Below are 24,670 nucleotides of genomic sequence, written 5' to 3'. Positions count from 1 at the left end.
AGTATAAGGGCAGACTAGATTGACCATGAGGTCTTTTTCTGCCGTTAATCTTCTATGTTTCTAACTGTTTCTTCCGGCAGCTACTAGCCCCGTCTTCCGAGGGTGGGAGAAGCTTTTCATGAAGTCTGGAAGGGCCTCCCTAGTTAAGCCTCTCTGGAAGGCCGCCTGTGCTGTGCTGGACTCTGTCGCTGTGGTCACGAGGAGCCGGTCAAAGTCGGCCGTCCAGCAAACAGACTCGCTGGCTGCCCCTCTCCCGGCTTTTATCATAAAGGCCTTCACCCTAAACTCCCAGGGCAATCTTAAGCAGTGATCAGGTTTTCATAAACCACATTTGGATAACCTGGGATAGTCTTCCTTTGGCAGAACTCGCCATCCTCAAGCGCAAGAATAACCAGGGAGGCCTTGCAGAGGCCGGAGAAGGGCCAGCTGTGTCTGGGAGGCCGGAGGGCTTCCTTCCTAGGGAGGTGCAAGCTGAGCATTTGGTCAGTCAGCCCTGGCCAAAACAGGAATAGCAGATGACCAGGGGGCTCTCAGCAGCTTTGCACACACTGGCCCTTAGCCAGACGTGGGCTGCTAAGGTGGAACTTGTGACGTGTACTCGCCCCCGTGGCTCTGAGTGCTAGTGGAGTCCAGCGCAATTACGCTACTGCATCTGGGCAGGTAGCAAAATTGCCTGCAAACACACACAGGTGCACCCATGGCCCAAGTGCAGTAGCATAATTGCGCTGGACTTTGTTAGAGCCAGTAGGACAAGCACAATAAGGGGTTTTTAGTTACTTTAAAATATTAGATTTGTTGTACATTGTTTTATTACTGCTGTGAGCCGCCCCGAGTCTACGGAGAAGGGCGACATACAAATCTAATAATAATAATAATAATAATAATAATAATAATAATAATAATAATGATGATGTCACCGTTCCACCTTAGCAGCTCCCCTCTGCCCTGAGCCTTTCCCATTTTCACTAGTGGCAATAGTGGAGGGGCAGGGGGAGAAGCAAAATCCCCTGCCCCCCGTAACACAATCCTAACCCCCAGCCTGCATTTCCGGAAGTGGCTTAAAAATTCAGTGTCCGTCTGTCCCCAATCAACTTAATGTCCACAACTCCCAGTGGTGACAACCGCTGGCAGGGAGAACCTCTGGTGGGCAACGGCCACAGGCTTAGCATGGGGGGGGGCTGCTACGGCTGCCTCTCCTGGGCCAGTTCTTAGGGGAAATTTATTTATTTATTTGTTTGTTTGTTTGTTTATTTATTTATTTATTTATTTAGTTAGTTAGTTAGTTAGCTAGCTAGCTAGCTAGCTAGTTAGGGTAGTTAGTTAGTTAGTAAGTTGGAAGGGACCTTGCAGGTCATCTAGTCCAGGGGTAGACAACGTTGGCTCTTCTATGACATGTGGACTTTAACTCCCAGAATTCCCGAGCTAGCATGATTGGCTCAGGAATTCTGGCAGTTGAAGTCCACAAGTGATACAACCATACAAGAACCAACTTTGCCTACCCCCTGCTGGTCCAGGAGACCCTATAGAATGGACTAGATGTTGGTGTACTGTATATATGCTGGGTAGTATTGATGCTATACTGCTCTGTGTGCTAAGTTATTGATGTAATCTAAGATATAGCTGTGTGCTTAATACTCTTGTGTGTTAATAATAATATACTGCTGTGTGCTAATAAGAGAATATACTATATTGTTGTGTGCTAAATGGTATATGTATTTGCTGTGTGCTAATAAAAGAATATACTATGTGCTAATAATATACACTGCTCAAAAAAATAAAGGGAACACTTAAACAACACAATATAACTCCAAGTAAATCAAACTTCTGTGAAATCAAACTACCCACTTAAGAAGCAACACTGATTGACAATCAATTTCACATTCTGTTGTATAAATGGAATAGTCGTGCAAATGGAATATTCAATGAGAATATTTCATTCATTCAGATCTAGGATGTGTTCTTTGAGTGTTCCCTTTATTTGAGCAGCATACTATATTGCTGTGTGCTAATACTATAAGAAGTATTGCTATGCGCTAAATGGTATGGAGCTGTGTGTATTATGTATTACGAATTGTATTATGGTAGAATATATTGCTGTGTGCTAAATGGTATTGCCATATGCTAAACAAAGGTCTAAATATTGTATTATGGTTAATCTGTAATATTACTATTACTGCAGAAAAAACAATTGTTGCCAATCTGCCTTCCATTGAGGACCTGTATACTGCATGAGTCAGAGGGCGGTGAAAATATTGACTGACCCCTCGCATCCTGGACACAAACTGTTTCACCTCCTACCCTCAAAACGTCGCTACAGAACAGTGCACACCAACACAAATAGACACAAGAACAGATTTTTGCCTGAATGCCATCAACTCTAAGCAAATCTGCTAAACGCCATCACTCTGCTAAACAAATAATTCCCTCAGCACTGTCAAACTATTTATTAACCCTGCACTACTATTAGTATTAGTTTTTTCTCATCATTCCTATCACCCATTTCCTCCCAATTATGATTGTATGACTGTAACGTTAAGATTTTTATTATATTGTTTCCTCATTGCTTATTTGACCCCTCTGACAATCATTAAGTGTTTTTTACCAAATGATTCTTGCCGAACTCATATTTACTTTTATGCACCGAGACCTTCTGCGCCAAAGACAAATTCCTTGTGAGTCCAATCACACTTGGTCAATAAATAATTCTATTCTATTCTACTCTACCCTACTCTATTCTATTATTGACAAATGTCTCTTTTCTTTTATGTACCCTGAGTGCATCTGCACCAAAGACAAATTCCTTGTGTGTCCAGTCACACTTGGCCAATAAAGAATTATATTCTATTCCATGCCATGCCAATTCTATTCTATTCCATTCTATTCCAATTCCTATTCTATTCCACTGTACTCTTGACGAACCTTTCTTTTATGTACACTGAGAGCATATCCACCTAGACAAATTGCTTGTGTGTCCAATCACAGTTGGCCAATAAAATTCTGTTCTGTTCTACTCTACTCTATTGTACTTTATTCTATTCTACTCTACAGTAATCTTACTCTATTCTATTATTGACAAATGTCTCTTTTATGTACCCTGAGAGCATCTGCACCAAAGACAAATTACTTGCGTGTCCAGTCACACTTGGCCAATAAAATTCTGTTATGTTCTACTCTACTGCTCTTGTTGTATACCCTGTCAATGATCCCTACCAAATAGCGGTCCGTGTCATTGCCCGAAGAGCCACCACTGCCACACACTCTCTGTCTGAAACACGGGAATGCTGACGGAGCCCCTCGCGGGGAGGCGGCAAGTGGGACCAGCCAGCCCGGGGCGGCATGCCCCCCCCCCCCCCGAAAGACTCCGGCCGGCTCCGCGAGGGGCGAGGCGGCGGCGGCGTCTTTCGGGGCAGGAGCGGCCCCGCGGTTGGAAGGAGGCGTCGCGGGCGGGGAACAAAGGCGCACGTGGCCGCCGCCGCGCAGGGACGCCCCGCCCCGGGGAGGGTCCGGCTGCAGGGCTGTTGCGCTCGCGGCGGCGCTCGCCTCGCCTTCCCTTTCCTGCGACGCCGCCCGCCGCGATGGCACGCTACCTCCGCTCCGCCGCCGTTACCGCCGCCACCTCCGCCGCCGTCTGGCCTCGCTGCCCGGCCGCCGCGCTCCCCGCGCTCGTCGCCTGGCCTCACCCGCCCCGGCGACACTGTGAGTGGAGCGCGGGTCGGGGAGGGGGGCGCCTTCCGGTCGGTGGCCCCGGAGAGGCACAGGCGCCGCCGCCGCCGCTGACCTTGGCGCCCCGAGCACCGCGCGGCCTCCCTCCGCCCGCGGCTAGACGGGGCGGGCGCTGGGCCGAGACAGGCCGCGCGGTGGCCGGGGCGCCAAGGTCAGCGGCGGCGGCGACAGGCTGCTCGGTGGTGATAGCGGCAACTCGCCTGAACGGGAGAGCGCCGGCCGGAGCCGCCGTGTCCGTGGCGCCGGCCTCAGTCCGCGGCCGCCTTCCCGAGGACGCAGCCCGCTGCTCTGCCCGGGCCTGGGCCGGCGAAGTTTCTCGCGGCCGGAGCCCCTTCCCCTGCCGCCGCCCTGGCAGCCGGCCCGGCTGGGCACCTGTTGCGGGACGCGCGGCCAGCGGGCTTAGGGCGGGCTGAAAAAGGGGCTGCGGGGCCTCCTGCCATCGCTGCCGGCGTCCTCTGAGCGTGACCTTGTCCCTCGGGCGGCCAGGGGCCGTCCCTCTCCGAGGTGGGGCGGCCCCTCGGCGGCCGGACGATGTGGCCGGAGTGGGGGGGGTGGCAGCCCTGGAGGCTGATGGGGAGCAAGAGGACCCTGCAGAGGACTGGGATCCTGAAGGCGCTGGAACCTCTTTGGGGGGACCCTGAGATGCCGCCTTCCCTGCACCAAAGGCAGTGTGGACAGGGGGTCAAGATGGGAACATAGACACATAGAAGACGGACGGCAGAAAAAGTTTTTCTTAGGGTGGATCTATCTTAGAGTAGATCAGTGACTGTGGATTGACCCACCACATCTGCTGGAAGTTTGTTCCAAGCATCTACTCCTCTTTCAGTAAAGATAGTAGCTGCTGGTTCCAAAGAGGAGCCTTGTGGCTGACGGGGAATGTAAACCTTCCCTTGCAATCACTTTTCACAAATGGGGCTCGGTCCAAAACGGGCTTGACCGGTGTTGCTGCCAGCAGGAAGGAGCGTCTGGGGCTGTCCCGGGAGGGGGGGTGCACACTTGGGGCCCAGGGGGGAGACTTCGCCCCCCTCTGATCCCCTCTTCTCCGCAGATGCCGACCACAGGATCAAGGTGGCCAACCCCGTGGTGGAAATGGACGGGGACGAGATGACCCGTATCATCTGGACCTTCATCAAGGAGAAGGTAACCTGGCCTTGCCCGCCTTCCCTGCCCCAGCGAGTGGGGACAAACCCTGCAGCCCTTGAGACTCTGGGAAGGGTGGGGGAGGGCAGGCTGGACCGGAGGGATCTTGTGGATTCCTGCGTGCACTTTAGGTAGCCGGGGAGATTCCACAAAGGCTTTTCACGTCCAAGGCAGTGGCTCCTGGTGTGAGGTTTCCCTCCATCCCTATAGAAAAGTGTTTCTCAACCTTGGCAGTTTGAAGATGTGTGGACTTCAACTCCCATTATTATTATTATTATTATTATTATTATTATTATTATTAAAGTTAGTTGGGGGAAAGATCAAAAGCAACATGAGAAAATATTATTTTACTGAAAGAGTAGTAGATCCTTGGAACAAACTTCCAGCAGACGTGGTAGATAAATCCACAGTAACTGAATTTAAACATGCCTGGGATAAACATATATCCATCCTAAGATTAAATACAGGAAATAGTATAAGGGCAGACTAGATGGACCATGAGGTCTTTTTCTGCAGTCAGTCTTCTATGTTTCTATGTTTCTAATGCACAAGAGTATTAATCACACAGCTACATCTTAGATTACATCAATAACTTACCACACAGCAGTATAGCATCAATACTACCCAGCATACATACACCAACACCCATCAATACAATGTCATGCAATACAAGGCAATAGGAGGAACGCAATGCAAAGAAAGCTCAATACAACAAAGAGCAGCACATCTGTCTCTCTTATATGGATAATTGCACCCTAAGCAATACCACACCACTTCATCCAGACATAGATTGCTGGCTAGTTTCATATACAGTGATCCCTCGAGTATCGCGAGGGTTACGTTCTAAGACCCCTCGCGATACTTGATTTTTCACGATATAGTGGTGCGGAAGTAAAAACACCATCTGCGCATGCGCGCCCTTTTTCCATGGCCGCGCCTGCGCAGATGGTGGAGTTTGCGTGGGCAGCGGGGAAGACCCAGGGAAGGTTTCTTCGGCCGCCCAGCAGCTGATCTGCTCGGCAGCACGGCAGCAGCGAGGAGCCGAAGATCGGGGTTTCCCCGCCGCCCACGCAAAGGGGAAACCCCGATCTTCGGCTCCTCGCTGCTGCCGCGCTGCCGAGCAGATCAGCTGCTGGGCGGCCGAAGGAACCTTCCCTGGGTCTTCCCCGCCGCCCACGCAAAGGGGAAACCCCGATCTTCGGCTCCTCGCTGATGCCCGCCCGCCGCTCAAGAGCAAGAGATAGAGAAAGAGAGAGAAGGAAAGAAAGAGATGAGAGAGGGAGGAAGAGAGTGTGAGAGAGGAAGAAGCAAGATAGAGAAAGAGAAAGAGAAAGAAAGATGAGAAAGGAAGGGAGTGACGTCATCAGGTGGGAAAAACCGCAGTATAGCAAAAAAAATGCGGACGTATTTTTAATTTATTATTTTTTGAAAAATCGCGATATAGCGTTTCACGAAGATCAAGATCGCGAAAATCGAGGGATCACTGTACTGAAAACCCAACCAGTACAGTACATAGTACTGACAGGATCTGCAGGCAGGGGACTCGAGGCCGCCCAGTTTTGTCCCGGGCGAGAGCAGCTCAGGGTTTCTTTCTTTCTGCCCTCCTGGCCCATACTATTGGACTAGATTAGCATGATATAGGGTCTCCTGAACCGGCAGAAGGTTGGATTAGACCAGGGGTAGGCAAAGTTGGCTCTTGTATGACTTGTGGACTTCAACTCCCAGAATTCCTGAGCCAATCATGCTATCTTAGGAATTCTGGGAGTTTGTTTATTTATTTATTTATTTATTTACTTACTTACTTACTTACTTATTTATTGGATTTATATGCCGCCCCTCTCCGCAGACTCGGGGCGGCTAACAACAGTAATAAAAGAGCATATAATAATAATCCAATACTAAAAACAGTTAAAAACCCATTATTATAAAAACCAAACATACATACAGATATACCATGCATAAAATTGTAGAGGCCTAGGGGGAAAGAGTAGCTCAATTTCCCCATGCCTGGCGGCAGAGGTGGGTTTTAAGCAGCTTACGAAAGGCAAGGAGGGTGGGGGCAATTCTAATCTCTGGGGGAGTTGGTTCCAGAGGGTTCGGGGCTGCCACAGAGAAGGCTCTTCCCCTGGGTCCCGCCGAGCGACATTGTTTAGTTGAAGTCCACACATCTTCAAACTGCCAAGGTTGAGAAACACTGCTGTAGAAGATTGTGCCCCGAGGGCTTGAAAGTGATCCCTGCCCATAAAACGTGCCGATAAGGAGGAAGTGCTCCCGTGCACGCACACACTGCCTCTCTCGGGGATTGGAAAGCCTGCCCAGAGGAGGTGGTCCTGACTGCTTCTTGCCTGCAGCTGATCCTACCTAACGTGGACCTCCAGCTGAAGTACTTTGACCTGGGGCTGCCCCACCGGGACCAGACAGAAGATCAAGTCACCATCGATTCAGCTCTGGCGACTCAGAAGTACAGCGTAGCCGTTAAGTGTGCCACCATCACCCCCGACGAGGCCCGTGTGGAAGGTATGTGCCGAAGGGGAGGCCGGGCGAAGCAGAAGCTCTGCCGAGAGGGGAGTACCTGGAGCAAGGGGGCAGCTGCGGAGGAGGAGGAGGAGGGGGTGGGCAGGTCACTCTGGCCCCCCATGCCAGAGGCCTCCCCCTTGTGGCCCCTGCAGAGTTCAAGCTGAAGAAGATGTGGAAGAGCCCCAACGGCACCATCCGGAACATCCTGGGGGGCACCGTTTTCCGAGAGCCCATCGTCTGCAAGAACATCCCACGCCTGGTCCCCGGCTGGACAAAGCCCATCACCATCGGGAGGCACGCTCACGGCGACCAGGTGGGCTTGCCAGGGGGGAAGAGGCGCGCCTTGGTCCTTGGTATCCCAGGGCCCATCCTGTGACGGGTTCGAGACCAAGGAGGGAAAGTCCTGGGGGGAGGTTGGGGTGTGTGGCTCCAGGAGTTTCTCTACCGCTAGAGCCACCTGCGGAAGTTTCAGAATACAGTGTTCCCTTGATTTCCGCGGGGGATTTGTTCCGAGACCGCCCGCGAAAGTCGAATTTCCGCAAAGTAGAGATGCGGAAGTAAATACACCATTTTGGGCTATGGACAGTATCACAAGCCTTCCCTTAACACTTTAAACCCCTAAATTACCATTTCCCATTCCCTTAACAACCATTTACTCACCATTATTACTGGTACTCACCATTGAATAAGACACTTAGTGATCATGATATTTATAAACATAATTATTTATTAACAATAATTATTTCTTTTGTTATTTATTTGCAAAAATTATATGTTTGGAGATGTCCTATGACGTCATTGGGTGGGAAAAACCGTGGTCTAGGAAAAAAACCGCGAAGTATTTTTTAATTAATACAGTATTTTTTGAAAAACCGTGGTACTGTATAGGCTATTCGCGAAGTTCGAACCCGCAAAAATCGAGGGAACACTGTATTAGCAAAGTTGCTAACAAATGAAACCTCTGCGCTTTATCCAAGGTTAAGTAGTTGGACGTTTACAGGACCCAAAAGTCATTAAGTGAAGGTGAATGGGATACCACCTGCTGATCCAATCCAAAAACATTTTCCAATACAAGCGTGGTAGAAATCTGATCCTCACCGCAGTCACAGCTTCCCTTAAGGGGACACGGCCTCTGTAGGACAGGCAGCTTCCCCTTCAAAAGAACTTTGAATTCAGGCAGTTGGGACAAGGGCAGAAGAGAGGAGCCCCCTGCAGAACAGGATACTTCCTGGAAGGAGGCAGGCGGCAGAAGAGCCGGCCTGACGGGCAGGATTGTCAGGAAACCCACCAGGGCAAAGCAAGGTGGGGGTGGGCAGAGATAATGTACGTAAATGCAAGACCTAGCTTGGGGAAGGGTCTTCTCTGGGGTTGCCCCTGCCCTCTGGAACCAACTCCACCGGAGATCTGTACCATTCCCACTTTCCTGGCCTTCTGGAAGAGCTTATAAAACACATCCATGCCGGCAGGCGTGGATGGGGCTGTTGAACTTGGTTATACTGTGCCAGCCCCCATTATTGATTGATTGTTTGATTGATTGATTTGATTTGTATGCCGCCCCTCTCCGTAGATTCAGGGCGTCTAACAACAATAATAAAAACAGCATATAACAAATCTAATATTTAAAATAACTAAAAAACCCTTATTAAAACCCAAACATACACACAAACATACCATGTATAAATTGTATAGGCCTAGGGGGAAGGAATATCTCAATCCCCCCATGCCTGACCACAGAGGTGGGTTTTAAGGAGCTTATGAAAGGCAAAAAGGGTGGGGGCAATTCTGATCTCGGGGGAGCTGGTTCCAGAGGGCCGGGGCCGCCACAGAGAAGGCTCCTCCCCTGGGTCCCACCAAACGACATTGTTTAGTTGACAGGACCCGGAGAAGGCCCACTCTGTGGGACCTAACTGGTCGCTGGGATTCGTGCAGCAGAAGGCGGTCCCGGAGATATTCTGGCCCGATGCCATGAAGGGCTTTATAGGTCATAACCAACACTTTGAATTGGGACCGGAAACTGATCGGCAACCAATGCAGACTGCGGAGTGTTGTTGTAACATGGGCATATTTAGGAAAGCCCATGATTGCTCTCGCAGTTTATCTGGGTTCCTTGATAGCCTTTGTGTCTTGCAGAGGAGGGTTGGCTGTAATAACCTCTTGTTTTTCAGTACAAGGCCACAGACTTCGTGGTGGATAAATCGGGGACCTTTAAGATGGTTTTCGTGCCCAAAGACAGCAGTGGAGCCAAGGAGTGGGAAGTCTTTAACTTTCCAGGCGGGGGTGTCGGCATGGGCATGTACAACACCGATGAGGTGAGGAAGAGAGGGGGGGTGGCTGGGGCAGGGCTGGCTGGCCTGCTGAAGGGTCCCAAGTTCCCTCTGCCTTAGAAGAGGGAGGGGACTTCCACAAGCCCCTCCCATCCTGCCCCCCTGCATGGCCCACTGAGCCCTCCGCCTGCTTCTTGCAGTCCATCATGGGCTTTGGCCACAGCTGCTTCCAGTATGCCATCCAGAAGAAATGGCCGCTCTACCTGAGTACCAAGAACACCATCCTCAAGGCCTACGATGGGCGGTTCAAGGACATCTTCCAGGAAGTCTTTGACAAGTGAGCCCTCTGCCCAATGGGGCCACGCGGGGAAGCTGTCCCCCCCCCCGGGGTTTGGAGCCTCTGATGCCCGCCGGCGCTGGCCAGGGCTGAGCTGGAGTGATGCCCATCCTCCTCCTCTCCCCCATCAGGCACTACAAGACCGAATTCGACAAGCTGAAGATCTGGTACGAGCACCGACTCATTGACGACATGGTGGCCCAGGTGCTGAAGTCGGCTGGCGGCTTCGTCTGGGCTTGCAAGAACTACGACGGGGACGTCCAGTCGGACATCCTGGCCCAAGGTATCCACTGGTCCTGCCTGGGGCACACGGCCAGCCGGGAATGTCCGTGGCAGGGCTGCAGAGGAGACCCCGCTCTCAGCGCCCTTCGCCTCTGGCCAGAGGGGTGACCCTCCCTTCCCCTGGGGCTGCCAGGCCAGGGGCCCCTCACAGGCTCAGGGCTCCCACTGCTCCAAGGACCCCAAGGCAAAACAGAGGGAGACCAGCCGCCCACCTCCTGGCTAATTGGGGGGCGGGGCGGGGGGGATGCTTCCCTTACCAGAGCCTGCAAACGGGAGGACCGTCTCCCCGTACGGCTCTCCCTTGGCTCCCGCTGTGCCCCGGGAGGGCCTCTAGCTGTTTAGGGCTTTGCCTCCCCACCCCTCTTTCCTGGTCAGGCGGGCCCTGCCTGACCGGCGCTTGGCTTTGCCCCAAGGCTTTGGCTCCCTGGGCCTCATGACCTCCGTCCTTGTCTGTCCGGATGGGAAGACCATTGAGGCAGAAGCTGCCCACGGCACGGTCACGCGCCACTTCCGGGAGCACGAGAAAGTGAGTGTGTGCCTGGAAGGGGGGGGGAGGGGGAGGTCCTGGCCACCAGAGTCCCCCGAGCACACCGCCCTCTGCTTGACCTTCTCCTCCAGGGCCGCCCCACCAGCACCAACCCCATTGCCAGCATCTTCGCCTGGACCAGAGGTCTGCAGCACCGAGGCAAGCTGGACAGCAACCCCCAGCTGATCAGGTCAGAGCAGCCCCCTCGGGTGGTGATGGGGGGGGGGCTGCTCTGGCATTGCCCCACGGTGGGAAGCCCCACTCGCTCAGCCTCCCCCTCCCTCCCCGCCCAGGTTTGCAGAGACGCTGGAGAGGGTCTGCGTGGAGACGGTGGAGAGCGGTACGATGACCAAGGACCTGGCTGGCTGCATCCACGGACTGAGCAAGTAAGGCCTGGCTCAGGTTGGAGGGGGGGGTGTCTCTTTGGCCAGAAGCCCCTCCTTCCCCTCCCTCGAATGACCGGTTGTGCCCCTTTCCTCCCCCTCCGCAGTGTGAAGTTGAACGAGCACTTTGTGAACACGACTGACTTCCTGGACGCCATCAAAAGCAATCTGGATCGAGCTCTGAGCAAGCAGTAGGACAGGAGGGGCTGCGGCAGCGAAGACCCTGCTCAGGGGGACTCCGGGCGCACCTGCACGGCTGCTCCCTTCAAGGGGGGGAGGGCCCTGCTCGGCCGGTTTCTAAAGCTTGTGAGGCCCCTGTGGCCACTCGTGGGAAGGAGACCTTGCCGCCCCCCCCCCCCCCCCCCCCCCCGGTTCTGTGACTGTTGGCCTTGCCAGTGGGAAAGACAAGGGTCGAATGCTGTAACGGCCTTGGGTGCCAAAGAGGGCTATTAAACAATGGCTTCTCCCTTAGCGCGAGAGTCCGTCCGTGCGACGCATCCACACCCCTCCAGCACCACCACTCAGTCCGTCTGCCAAACAATATTCATTTATTGCTGAACTCCTTCAGAACTGGAAAATAAACACAGTAGCTCTATGCACAAGAGGGGCCAGGCCCCCCCAGAGGAGAGAAGGCGGCGGCCACGGGCTGTGCAGGGGGAGGGGGCCCTGGCCGTTCTGCCAAGTAAGGGGGGGAGGAGGAGGACGGGCGCTTTGGAGCCCACCGGGTCAGAGGAGGCTTTCTCCGGCCGGCCCAGGCTGCTCTTCCAGAGTTCAGGGCAGAGGTAGATTGCAACGCAGGCGGGAGGCAGGAACCTGCAGCCCCCCTTGAGGAACAGACAGAGGGGGCAGATCTGCTTAGCCTACCAAGGAGCCCCCTCTGCCCCCCCCCCCCAGTTGCTTCAGCCAGGACTCCCAGGGTGGTGGCCCCGGCCAGGTGTGGGAGGTAGAGTAAGGCAAGTGGAGTCCCGCAAGGCTGGCCTCCCATCTCGGGACCGCCAACCAGCAGAGTAGTCACACCTGGTCAAGAGGCTGCAATGGAGCGAGAGCTGCAGGCCCGGCACGGTCCCTCCCGTTGCTCTCCGGGCAGCCCAAGCCCTGCTTAATGGGGGGGGACGGACAGACCCCTCCTTCCTCCTCAACCAGGCCCTTCCCCATCCCAACTATAGCATGTTGTAGTAGGCGATCTCCTTCATGGTCTGGTCCGCCAAAGCAGCCCCACCGCTGGCGTTGCCCACGGACCCGTAGTCGTAGGCGTTCTCCTCGTAGTCGTCCATCTCCTGCTGCCCGTCCAGTTCGGAGGGATTGGCGCCTGCCAACTCCAGCATGGGGTCTGGGGAGAAAGGCAAACGGGGCAGGTTGCCTCGGGGGTCCCCCTGGGAGAAGAGCGCGCCCCCCCCTCCCCTCGGCCATCTCCCCCCCTCCAACCTTGGCTGTCCAGGTTGAGGTCCATCACGCCGTGCTTGACTTTCATGTGCCGGCTCAGGTTCCCCTTCAGGTTGAACTTGCTGGAACAATAAGGGCACTTGAAGGGCTTGCTGCCGGCGTGCAGGTGCATGTGGCCCAGGAGGTTGTACATGCGGTTGAAGGACTTCCCACACACCTGTCGGCAGAGAACGAGAATCAACGGCCAGCTCCCAGCAAGGGTCCACCTGCCTGGCCCAAATCTGGCCCTGCTGCTGGCCCCCAAGTTAGAAAGAACGAAAGATATGGATAAAATTGAAGGGGTCCAAAGACGGGCAACAAGAATGGTGGAAGGTCTTAAGCATACAACTTATCAGGAAAGACTTCATGAACTCAATCTGTATAGTCTGGAGGACAGAAGGGAAAGGGGGGACATGATCTAAACCAGTGTTTCCCAACCTTGACAACTTGAAGATATCTGGACTTCAACTCCCAGAATGCTGGCTGGGGACTTCTGGGAGTTGAAGTCCAGATATCTTCAAGTTGTCAAGGTTGGGAAACACTGGTTTAGATCATGTTCCCCCTTTCTCTTCTGTCCTCCAGACCAGTGTTTCCCAACCTTGGCCACTTGGAGATATCTGGACTTCAACTCCCAGAATTCCCCAACAAGTGAATGCTTGCTGGGGAATTCTGGGAGTTGAAGTCCAAATATCTTCAAGTGGCCAAGGTTGGGAAACACTGATCTAAACATTTAAATATATTAAAGGGCTAAATAAGTTTTAGAGGGAAGTGTTTTTAATAGGAAAGCGAACACAAGAACAAGGGGACACAATCTGAGGTTAGTTGGAGGAAAGATCAGAAGCAACGGGAGAAAATATTATTTGACTGAAAGAGGAGTAGATGCTTGGAACAAACTTCCAGCAGGCGTGGCTGGTAAATCCACAGTCACTGAATTTAAAGACTTCATGAACTCCATCTGTATAGTCTGGAGGACAGAAGGAAAAGGGGGGACATGATCGAAACATTTAAATATATTAAAGGGTTAAATAGGTTTTAGAGGGAAGTGTTTTTAATAGGAAAGCGAACACAAGAACAAGGGGACACAATCTGAGGTTAGTTGGGGGAAAGATCAGAAGCAACGTGAGAGAATATTATTTGACTGAAAGAGGAGTAGATGCTTGGAACAAACTTCCAGCAGACATGGTTGGTAAATCCACAGTCACTGAATTTAAAGAGGCCTGGGATAAACCTAGATGAAATACAGGAAATAGTAGAAGGGCAGACTAGATGGACCAGGAGGCCTTTTTCTGCTGTCCATCTACACCAGGGGTCCCCAACCACCGGGCCGCGGACCAGTACTGGGCCGCGGGGCATGTTGCACCGGTCCGTGGAGTCAGCAGCTGCTGGCCCTCATGCCGCCACCCCCTCCCTCCAGCGCTTCGCCTCCCGCCGGGCAAGAGGCCTCGGGAGGCAGGTTCTGCCGGCCACAGGACGATGGATGGGACAGAGGGGCGGGAAGGACCGAGAGGCTCAAGCCTCTTTTGGCTTCTGCCGCGGGGCGCTTTTGCGTTTTTGGCTGGGGGGAGGCAGGAGGGCCAGCCTGACCCCCTCTCTCCAGCGCTTAGCTCCCGCTGGGCAAGAGGGCTTGGAAGGCAGGTTCTGCCGGCCACAGGACGATGGCGTGAAAGAGGGGCGGGGAGGACCAGCACCCCCATGCTTAATCCCGCCCCCAACTACGCCCCTTTGCACCCCCATTGGGCCATAGAAAAATTGTCTTGCTGAAACTGGTCCCTGGTGGAAAAAACGGTGGGGACCACTGATCTACACTGTTTCTATTTAACGCTGGGAATGGGTCCCCAAACGCAGCACTGGAGGGGAGGACCCGCAAGCGACGGAGCTGTGGCCGCTCCCAGCCTTCCCCTCCCCTTCCCCAGGGGTACCTTGCACTTGAAGGGCTTGACGGGCGAGTGCACGATCATGTGGGTCTTGAGGGTCTGCTTCTGCACGAAGGTCTTGAAGCAGATGTGGCACTGGTAGGGGCGCACGCTGGTGTGGATCAGCATGTGCCGCTTCATGTTCGCATGCAGGGTGAACTCCCTCCCGCACACCTCGCACTTGAACTCCTTCACGCCCTGGAAGACAGAGGAGGGGACCGGCTGGTAATGATGATAATAATAATAATAATAATAATAATAGTAATTTATTGGATTTGTATGCCGCCCCTCTATGTAGACTCCGGGCGGCTAACAACAATGATAAAAACAGCATGTGACAATCCAATAATAAAACAACTAAAAACCCTTATTTATAAAAACCAAACATACGCACAGACATACCATGCATAACTTGTAATGGCCTAGGGGGAAGGAATATCTCAACTCCCCCCATGCCTGGCGGTATAAATGAGTCTTGAGTAGTTTACCAAAGACAGGGAGGGTGGGGGCAATTCTAATCTCCGGGGGGGAGTTGGTTCCAGAGGGCCGGGGCCACCACAGAGAAGGCTCTTCCCCTGGGGCCCACCGAATTGTTTAGTTGACGGGACCCGGAGAAGGCCAACTCTGTGGGGCCTTGTCGGTCGCTGGGATTCGTGCGGTAGTAGGCGGTTCCGGAGGTAATCTGGTCCAATGCCATGTAGGGCTTTATTTATTTATTTATTGGATTTGTACGCCGCCCCTCTCCGTAGACTCGGGGCGGCTAACAACAGTAATAAAAAACATGCAAATCCAATACTAAAAACAACTAAAATACCCTTATTATAAAACTAAACATCCATACAACAAACATACCATGAATAAATTATAAAGGCTTAGGGGGAAAGAATGTCTCAATTCCTCCATGCCTGACGACAGAGGTGGGTTTTAAGGAGCTTACGAAAGGCAAGGAGGGTGCGGGCAATTCTAATCTCTGGGGGGAGTTGATTCCAGAGGGTCGGGGCCGCCACAGAGAAGGCTTTTCCCCTGGGCCCCGCCAAGCGACATTGTTTTGTTGACGGGACCTGGAGAAGGCCCACTCTGTGGGACCTAACCGGTCGCTGGGATTCGTACTTTAAAGTAGCCCTGGGGAGGGGTCCCGGGCAGCCCCAGCCGGGAGGGAGGGGCAGGGGGCCAACCTACCTTGTGGGTGAGCGAGTGCTGCTTCAGGTGGTGGATCTGGCTAAACTCCATGCCGCACTCGGTGCAGACGAAGGGCCGCACGTTCTGGTGCTTGAGGGTGTGGTTCTGCAGCTGGCTGCGGTAGTGGAAGGACTTGTTGCACTCGGTGCAGGAGTAGAGCGTGGGGCCCTGGTGCGTGGCCAGGTGGCGCTTGAGCTGGGTGAGGGTGGAGAAGTCCAGGCCGCACTCCACGCACACGTGGCAGCGGCCGCTCTCGTGCTTCCCCTCGTGGGCCTTCAGCTCGCTGGGGTAGGCGAAGCCGCGGCCGCAGAAGCGGCAGCTGTAGGGCTTGACGTCCGTGTGCAGCAGCATGTGGCGCTTGAGGTGGCTGGTCTGGGTGAAGGCCTTGTGGCACACCTGGCACTTGTGGGGCCGCGTGCCCTGGTGGGTCAGCAGGTGGGTCTGCAGGTGGCTGGGCTGCTTGAAGAGCTTGCTGCAGTGCGGGCAGGAGTGGGGCTTGATGCCGTTGTGGCCCAGGATGTGGGTGACCAGGTTGTACTTGGAGGTGTAGGACTTCTCGCACAGGCGGCACTGCCAGCGCTTCTCCACCAGGTAGGAGTCGTCGATCTGGACGTTGATGTCCAGACGGTCCATGTGCACCTTCCGGCTGGGCTCCCCGGGCACCTCCGCCTCAAATTCCAGGGGTTCCTGCCAGGCAAAGCCAGACCCACTCTTGCCTTGCTCCGGGGGGGAGGCCGGCAGCTGGCTCTCCACGCCACTCAGGGACGGCAGGCCGGGCGGGAAGGCGCAGCCCCCGGGGAAGGCCTCTGCCTGGTCCAGGCCAGCTTGGGGCGGGCTGGGGTACCGTTCCTCGTAGGTGCCCCCAGAGGTCTCCTGCTGCGCTTGGGCCCTTCGCGGGGGCTGCGACCGCCTGCCGAACGGGTTGAGGTTTGCCACTCTGCCGGTGCTGCTCTTCCTGCTTGGCTCCGAGCACGGCTCCTCCGGGATGCTGCCCTCCCCTGGCTCTCCGGGGCCACTTGCCGGCCCTTCGGGGCTGCCCCCTTCCTCCTCTTCCTCCTCCTCCTCCGTCTCTCCTCTCTCGTGCTTCACCTTCGGCACCAAGCGCACGGGGGGCCGCTTCCTCCTCCGGGCCTGTTTCCCAAAGGAGGCCTCCGCCTCCGTCCCCTCCTCCTCCTCCAGGGTCTCCCCCTGGGACGGTCCGGCCGGGCTGCCGCCACCTTCAGGCTGCTTCAGTTCAGCGGCGGCGGCTGCGGCGGCTGCGTCCTCCTCCAGTTTTCCTGCCAAACTGGAGAAAATGCTGTCCGGATTGACCGTGCCTCCCAGGAACTCATTCTCGGAGACCAGGCCCAGGACGGCGGCCTGGGCCAGCGACAGCACCACCACCGCCTCCGTCTGGGTCCCGGAGCTGGCGAAACGTTCCATGGCCTCCACCATCCAGCTGAGCCGCAGCACCTGCAGAAAGGAGAGAGAAGGGAAGCCATGAGCCCCGGGGACATCGACTCCAGAAAGGAGCCTCCGGTTCTCTGGCCAGGCCCAGAGACCAGCCGGAAGCCAAGCAAAGCCGGGGTGGCGCAGAGGGTCAAGTGCAGTACTGCAGGCTCACTAAAGCCGACTGCTAGATCGGCAGGTCAGCGGTTCAAATCTCATCAGCGGCTTGGGTAAAATGAGGACCTGGATTGTGGGGGCAATAGGCTGGCTCTGTTTAAAAAGTGCTATTGCTAATATGTTTGCTAATAGGCATACAAATCTAATAGATAGATAGATAGATAGATAGATAGATAGATAGATAGATAGATAGATAGATAGATAGGATAGATAGATAAGATAGATAGATAGATAGATAGATAGATAGATAGATAGATAGATAGATAGATTGGATGGATGGATGGATAGATTAGATGGATAGATTAGATGGATAGATTAGATAGACAGACAGACAGACAGACAGACAGACAGACAGACAGACAGATAAATAAATAAATGTTGTAAGCCGCCCTGAGTCTAGGGAGAAGGGCGACATTAAAAAATTGAATCAATCAATCAAATCTCACTCAAAAGGAAGGTGGCATCATCCCCTAAAGGCAGCTACGGGCACCCTCCTCTCACCCTGGAGAATCACACCTGCCAAATGACGTGTATGGGTCTCACTCAACAACTGTTACGTTGACTGTTAAGGGACCCACTGAAGACCTAACAGCATCCCGAGGTGACACGATTGCCACCCGGCAACAGGCTTCTTGGCATGCAACGACATCACAACCTGTGGCCAAGAGATGCCTTGCTTAGTGACCACATGGAATTGCCCCTCCCAATTGTGGCCTTTAAGACAAGTCCATCAATCCCCACAAGTCTACTTGCATCATTTCCGGGTCCTCTGGAAAGATTTTTTTCACCTTCTAATAACGATGAGCATCTAATGCAAAACACGGGCGCAGATGGGGTCCAGGTGAAGAGTTGGGGGGCAGTGAAGGGCTACCAAAATTTTCACTGCCCCACTGTGGCCGTGGCTTGTGCGTTTTCTTTCCACATCTTTCAGTGCAAATTGGGCGCTCTGGGGTGGAGCTATAGCTGGCTGGAGAATTCTGGGAGTTGAAGTCCACAAGTCTTCAAGTTGCCAAGTTTGGAGACAACTGACCCAGGAATTGCCTGCCCCAAGGAGAGAACCGGGGGGGGGGGCACACGCTACCTTGGGGGGGGGGAGGAGCAAAGGGGGCGGGGCCTAAGGCCCCAACCGGACTCTTCTGGGGAAAGGGGGGGGATCCCCTGGGTCTGCCCCGAAAGGGGCCGTCAACCGGGGATCCCGAGAGAGAAGGAAGAGGGCCCTCCCTCGCTGGACCACCTACCCACCTGGGCCGGGCTCCACCTGCCGAGGGCAGCCCCCTCCCCACCCACCGCCCGGGGGCCTCCCGAGACCTCCCGGGCCCCGCGGTCTCCCTCAGCTCCGGCCGACGGAGGCTCCACCAGCCTGACACACCAGCCCGACAAGACGCCGACGCCGCCCAGACCGGAGCTTCCGCCTTAACTGCCCGGACCGGGCGAACCGCAGGTGCCCAGCCCAGCCCCTCCAGGAGGGGGCGGAGATGGGGCGGCCCCGCCCCCTCCGCGCTTGGCTCTCTCCCGGGAAGCTTCTGCAGCTCCCCCGATCCCCGCGCCGGAGGGGAAAAAAAACTTTCCGGCCCCGCCCACTCGTTCCACCCCTGCTCTGTCTCCCAAGCAACGCCCCGCCCACCTCTGCTTTGTAGCTCGCCCCGCCCCAACGTTCCGAAGCGCCTTTCAGGCAACTGTGCGCGGAGGGTGGGCTCCTTGAGAGGAGTTGCCCTGCGCATGCGCGGGAGGCCCTGCTCCAAAGGCCCAGTATTGAGTCCCTGGGAAGCGGCCGCGGGGCTTTCCCTCCAGAGGGGGGCTGCTAAGGGGAGGGGGCGGAGAGGCGGGGAGCTGGAAGCTGTGCTCGGAAGGCCAGCGGAGTCCAGCGCCATTCTGCTACCGCAGCACCTGGGCAGGTAGCAGAATCGCGTGCGGAGGCGCAGGTGCGCCCATGTTTCGCTGTGGTAACTGAGGAGTCCTGGGTCAGGTATGGGCGCACCTGCTGTCCGCGCGTGATTTCGCTCCCTGCCCAGGTGCAGTAGTAGTAGTAATTATAATAGTAGTAGTAGTAGTAGTAGTAGTAGTAATAATAATAATAATAATAATAATAATAATAATAATAATAATAAACTACCATTTACCAGTGGCAAAGAACTGGTGGGATCATAAGCCCGAAAAAGTGGTCGAAAATGAGCAAGCAAAACTACTGTGGGGCTTCCGACTTCAGACTGACCGAATTCTGAAGCATAACACACCAGACATTGTGATCGTGGAGAAAAAGAAAGCATGGATCATCGAGATCGCAATCCCAGGAGACAGCAGAATTGAGGAGAAGCAGCTAGAGAAATTAGTGAAATACGAAGATCTAAAAATCGAGCTGCAACGACTCTGGCATAAGCCCGTGAAAGTGGTCCCAGTGGTCCTTGTCACGCTGGGCGCAGTACCAAAGGATCTCAGCGGACATTTGAAAACCATCGGAATTGACAAAATCTCCATCTGTCAATTGCAAAAGGCCGCTTTACTGGGATCGGCAAAAATAATTCGCCGCTACTTCACACAGTCCTAGGTGCTTGGGAAGCGCCCGACTGGTGATGAAATACAAAATCCAGCATAGTGATCTCGTTTGCTGTGTTGTACTGAAATACCGGTAATAATAATAATAATAATAATAATAATAATAATAATAATAATAATAATAATAATAATAATATTTGTATGCCGCCCCTCTCCATAGATTCTGAGCGGCTCACAACAAAATAATAACAATGTAACAAATCTAATATTAAAAACATCTAAAACCCATTATTAAAACCATACATACCATACATAAATGATATAAACCCAGGGGCTCAAACAACAAACATTGAATGCCAACTAAAACACTCCACTGCCCTGACTTACACCAGGGAGAACAGCCTGTTTTTCAAGAACTTTCTAATGATCATCGGGATGGATCTTGAAGTCCAGTGGATGGCATTCTAAGACCACAAGAATGGAGAAGCTGTGCCTCCTGCACCGGGACAGACAGCCTTGTTTGATTGACAGGACCTCAAATGCAGAAACTGAGGGAGTGGGCAGTCCCTCAGATAACGTGGCCTTTTGTTATATTTGCAGGAGTAACAAGCACCTTGAATTGCATCCAAAAGTCAATTGGCAGCAAGTGCAGCCTGCAGAGGAGCAGTGGCATCTCACGGGCAGAGTACCACCTACCCATCCGTGCCAGTGCTGCCATATTGCGGACAGCAGCTTCCGAGTGGTCTTGTAGGGCGGTAGCTATGGCCACTTTGCTTACCAAAATGGAGCCCGAGTTTCTTTTTCCCCAGCAGGTCTCTAAAGCAGTGTTTCCCAACCTTGGCGACTTGAAGGTATTTGGACTTCAACTCCCAGAATTCCCCAGCCAGCAGAAGCTGGCTGGGGAATTCTAGGAGTTGAAGTCCAAATACCTTCAAGTCGCCAAGGTTGGGAAACACTGCTCTAAAGCTTCCAGGCTTTTGACAACCTCAACTGGGCAAGATGTACGGTTGGATATCCTCAGCCTGCTGAGGATAATGGATTCCAGCCTCTCCCCATCAATACAGCCTGGGGACAACCCCGAGGAAGAAGGGAACCAGAAGAACATGGTGCCCTCCACTCCCAATCTCCACAGCCGGCATGGACGGATACTACAATCGATGGTACTGAAAACTGCTGAGGGGCAAGGAGTGATGGCTACCACCACCCTCTTCAGGGCCAAAGAGTTGTCCCTCTCTCAGAGAAGCTGCCCCCCCCCAGCGATCCCCCCCCAGGCATTTATAACAACCTGCATCTAATAAAGGGACGGCTCTGCTCACAGGTTAAAGGACATTGTCCACTTCATCGTGTATCAGAGCTCAGTAACCACTCAAACCTGGAATACAGAAGGAAAAGGGGGGACATGATCGAAACATTTAAATATGTCAAAGGGCTGAATAAGGTTCAGGAGGGAAGTGTTTTTAATAGGAAAGTGAACACAAAAACAAGGGGACACAATCTGAAGTTAGTTGGGGGAAAGGTCAAAAGCAAAATGAGAAAATATTTTACTGAAAGTAGTAGATGCTTGGAACAAACTTCCAGCAGACGTGGTTGGTAAATCCACAGTAACTGATAAACTGATAAACATATATCCATCCTAAGATAAAATACAAAAAAATAGTATAAGGGCAGACTAGATGGCTCATGAGGTCTTTTTCTGCCATCAGTCTTCTATGTTTCTAGCCTGCACATCATCCTTCCCCATTCAGTCACCCCAAAACCTTGTGCCCCCTAGCAGAATCCCTGCCCTTGTCTACGCTTGGCTGCACTGTTTTCCCCAGGGCGCCTCCTTGGTATTTCCATTACCACCGTTCACCAGAAATGGGCTATTAACACCAACAATGTCGTTTGGCAGGACCCAGGGGAAGAGCCTTCTCTGTGGCGGCCCTGACCCTTTGGAAATTTATGCATGGTATGTCAGTATGTATGATTGATTTCTTAAATTGGGGTTTTTTAAATTAACTTAAATATTAGATTTGTTTACATTGTATTATTATTGTTGTTAGCTGCCCCGAGTCTACGGAGAGGGGTGGCATACAAATCTGATTAATAAATAAATTAAATAAATAAATAAACCTGGGGGTTCCCCCTTTCCTTGCCCTGTGGTGCTCCTCCCGGCTTCTCCATCATGCTCTTTAGTAAACCAAAGAAAGTTTAGCCAAGTTGCCAGACGCCCTCACTTGCATCAGTGCCCTTTGCAGCACGCTCTGCTAACCCTCCGTTCTGACCTATTTTGGTCAGTGTGTCACCAGCACAATCCATCTTTTGCTTCAGGTATGTTGTGCAGGCCGGCCACTCTAATATGAAGACTACAGTAATCCCTCGCTACTTCACGGTTCATCTTTCCTGGATTCGCTAGTTCACGGGTTTTCAAAGGGGCTTTAAATCCATTCAATCCACTGAAAATTTTAAATCCATAAAAATTAATAACATTCAAGTACTACTGTACTTTATTAAAGAAACTGGTAGGATATCCCATGTAGTTACATCTGAGAAACATTATAGAATGACTATTTAATGCAAGGGGTGGGTTTTAAAAGTCCAAATACTCATTAAATACATAAAAAAGAAATCTTTCCTCTACTTCAAGGAAATTCGTTTTTCACGGGTGGTCTTGGAACGCATCCCCCGCGAAAAACGAGGGATCACTGTACCTGGAATTAGGAAACTACAGTATTGCATTCATTGGTGACTTAGCAGTGTTTCCCAACCTTGGCAACTTGAAGAGATCTGGACTTCAACTCCCAGAATTCCCCAGCCAGCATTCGCTGGCTGAGGAATTCTGGGAGTTGAAGTCCAAATATCTTCAAGCTGCCAAGGTTGGGAAACACTGCTCCAGACTATACAGATGGAGTTCATGACGTCTTTCCTGATAAGTTTGATGCTGAAGACCTTCCACCCTTCTTGTAACGTGTCTTTGGACCCGTTCAATTTTATCCATCTCTTTTTGTAGGTGAGGTCTCCAGAACTGGACACAGTACTGTATTCCAAACATGAATGGCAAGTGAGGACAGGAGGGCCCAGAGTGGACCAGGTTCCCCCTCCCGCCCAGACCCAGGCCCAGCTCCTGAGGCCACATGGGGGGGGCAGAGGGGGGGAAGATGTGTGGCAGGCCTCCAGTTGCTGGATGCCACCCCTCTTCCTCCCTCCCTCGAGCTGAGAGAGGCTTTGTTTGTTGGGCAGATGTTCCGCGCACACACACCACAGACACCCAATCTTGATTTTTAACAGTGGGCGTGTGTCAGGGAGTGATTTCTTTTTCACAAGATTTCTTGAGGGTGGATTCTCCCCCTTTTCCCTTGGCCACCTTCCTTTTCTTTCTTTCTTTCTTTCTTTCTTTCTTTCTTTCTTTCTTTCTTTCTTTCTTTCTTTCTTTCTTTCATTCATTCATTTATTTTGTCCGATACACAATGAGGGTTTTAGTGGGTATATATCTATATACACATAGTAAAATACATGATGAAGGTTATAGAGGAGATACTCATAGTAAAATATATCTAAGAAAGAATAGAAAAGAAGGTATAGTAATAGAACATATCAATGAAAGAATAGAAGAAGAGATATAGGAATAGAAGAAAGGTATAGGAGATATAGGAGAGCCCTTCATGGCACCGGGCCAGATTATCTCAGGGACCGCCTTCTGCCGCACGAATCCCAGCGACCAGTTAGGTCCCACAGAGTGGGCCTTCTCCGGGTCCCGTCAACTAAACAATGTCGGTTGGCGGGGCCCAGGGGAAGAGCCTTCTCTGTGGCAGCCCCGACCCTCTGGAACCAACTCCCCCCCAGAGATTAGAATAGCCCCCACACTCCTTGCCTTTCGTAAGCTCCTCAAAACCCACCTCTGCCATCAGACATGGGGGAATTAAGACAATCTTTCCCCCTAGACGTTTACAATTTATGCATGGTATGTTTGTATGAATGATTGGTTTTATAACAAGGGTTTTTAGCTGTTGTAGTATTGGATTTTTACATTCTGTTTTTTTGTGACTGTTGTTAGCTGCCCCGAGTCCACGGAGAGGGGCGGCATACAAATCCAAATAATAAATAAATAAGTAAAATATATAGGACAGCCCTTCATGGCATCGGACCAGAATATCTCCGGGACCGCCTTCTGCCGCACAAATCCCAGCGACCGGTTCTGTCCCACAGAGTTGGGCTTCTCCGGGTCCCGTCGACTAAACAATGCCGTCTGGCGGGACCCAGGGGAAGAGCCTTCTCTGTGGCGGCCCCGAACCCTCTGGAACCAGCTCCCCCCTGAGATTAGGATTTCCCCTACCCTCCTTGCCTTTCGCAAACTCCTCAAAACCCACCTCTGCCGTCAGGCATGGGGGAATTAAGATAATCTTTCCCCCTAGGCTTCTACAATTTATGCATGGTATGTTTGTATGTATGATTGGTTTTTATAACAAGGGTTTTTAGCTGTTGTAGTATTGGATTTTTACATTCTGTTTTTTGTCACTGTTGTTAGCTGCCCCGAGTCCACGGAGAGGGGCGGCATACAAATCCAATAAATAAATAAGTAAGTAAGTAAGTAAGTAAGTAAGTAAGTAAGTAAGTAAGTAAGTAAGTAAGTAAGTAAGTATAGCTAGAGGTATAACAAGCAGGAAGAGGGAGATTATGATCCCGCTATATAGAATCCTGGTGAGACCACATTTGGAATACTGTGTTCAGTTCTGGAGACCTCACCTACAAAAAGATATTGACAAAATTGAACGGGTCCAAAGACAGGCTACAAGAATGGTGGAAGGTCTTAAGCATAAAACGTATCAGGAAAGACTTCATGAACTCAATCTGTATAGTCTGGAGGACAGAAGGAAAAGGGGGGACATGATCGAAACATTTAAATATAT

At 52.5% G+C, this 24,670-nt stretch overlaps 2 protein-coding genes across 3 annotated transcripts in view; one reads left to right on the top strand and one right to left on the bottom strand.

Moving 5' to 3' along the window:
- The first annotated feature begins 3,491 nt into the window (after window positions 1-3,491).
- On the top strand, window positions 3,492-11,643 carry IDH2 (isocitrate dehydrogenase (NADP(+)) 2). Its single transcript, XM_070763520.1, has 11 exons — window positions 3,492-3,696; window positions 4,772-4,863; window positions 7,215-7,380; window positions 7,533-7,693; window positions 9,546-9,689; window positions 9,845-9,981; window positions 10,113-10,264; window positions 10,677-10,789; window positions 10,882-10,979; window positions 11,083-11,175; window positions 11,280-11,643. Exons 1-11 carry the CDS (start codon window positions 3,576-3,578, stop codon window positions 11,365-11,367), a joined length of 1,365 nt encoding a protein of 454 aa, XP_070619621.1. The 5' UTR covers window positions 3,492-3,575; the 3' UTR covers window positions 11,368-11,643.
- Window positions 11,644-11,703: 60 nt separating this feature from the next.
- Window positions 11,704-24,670, bottom strand: part of ZNF710 (zinc finger protein 710) — a 33,052-nt gene continuing 20,085 nt past the window's right edge. The window contains exons 1-5 of one of the 2 annotated variants that reach the window (XM_070763519.1): window positions 18,080-18,162; window positions 15,687-17,138; window positions 14,514-14,705; window positions 12,598-12,772; window positions 11,704-12,502 (exon numbers count right to left, since the gene is read on the bottom strand). In XM_070763519.1, coding sequence (XP_070619620.1) covers window positions 12,333-12,502; window positions 12,598-12,772; window positions 14,514-14,705; window positions 15,687-17,120 — 1,971 coding nt within the window. In that variant the 5' untranslated portion in view covers window positions 17,121-17,138; window positions 18,080-18,162 and the 3' untranslated portion in view covers window positions 11,704-12,332. Of the gene's footprint in view, window positions 12,503-12,597; window positions 12,773-14,513; window positions 14,706-15,686; window positions 17,139-18,079; window positions 18,163-24,670 lie in introns of those variants that run through there. The other variant, XM_070763518.1, reaches the window with a different exon arrangement.

The sequence above is a fragment of the Erythrolamprus reginae genome, chromosome 10 (genome assembly GCF_031021105.1).
Source record: "Erythrolamprus reginae isolate rEryReg1 chromosome 10, rEryReg1.hap1, whole genome shotgun sequence".
In the NCBI taxonomy this organism is placed as follows: domain Eukaryota; kingdom Metazoa; phylum Chordata; class Lepidosauria; order Squamata; family Dipsadidae; genus Erythrolamprus; species Erythrolamprus reginae.
Note: the sequence above shows the minus strand (reverse complement) of the source record. Positions and strands in the feature narration are given on the sequence as shown.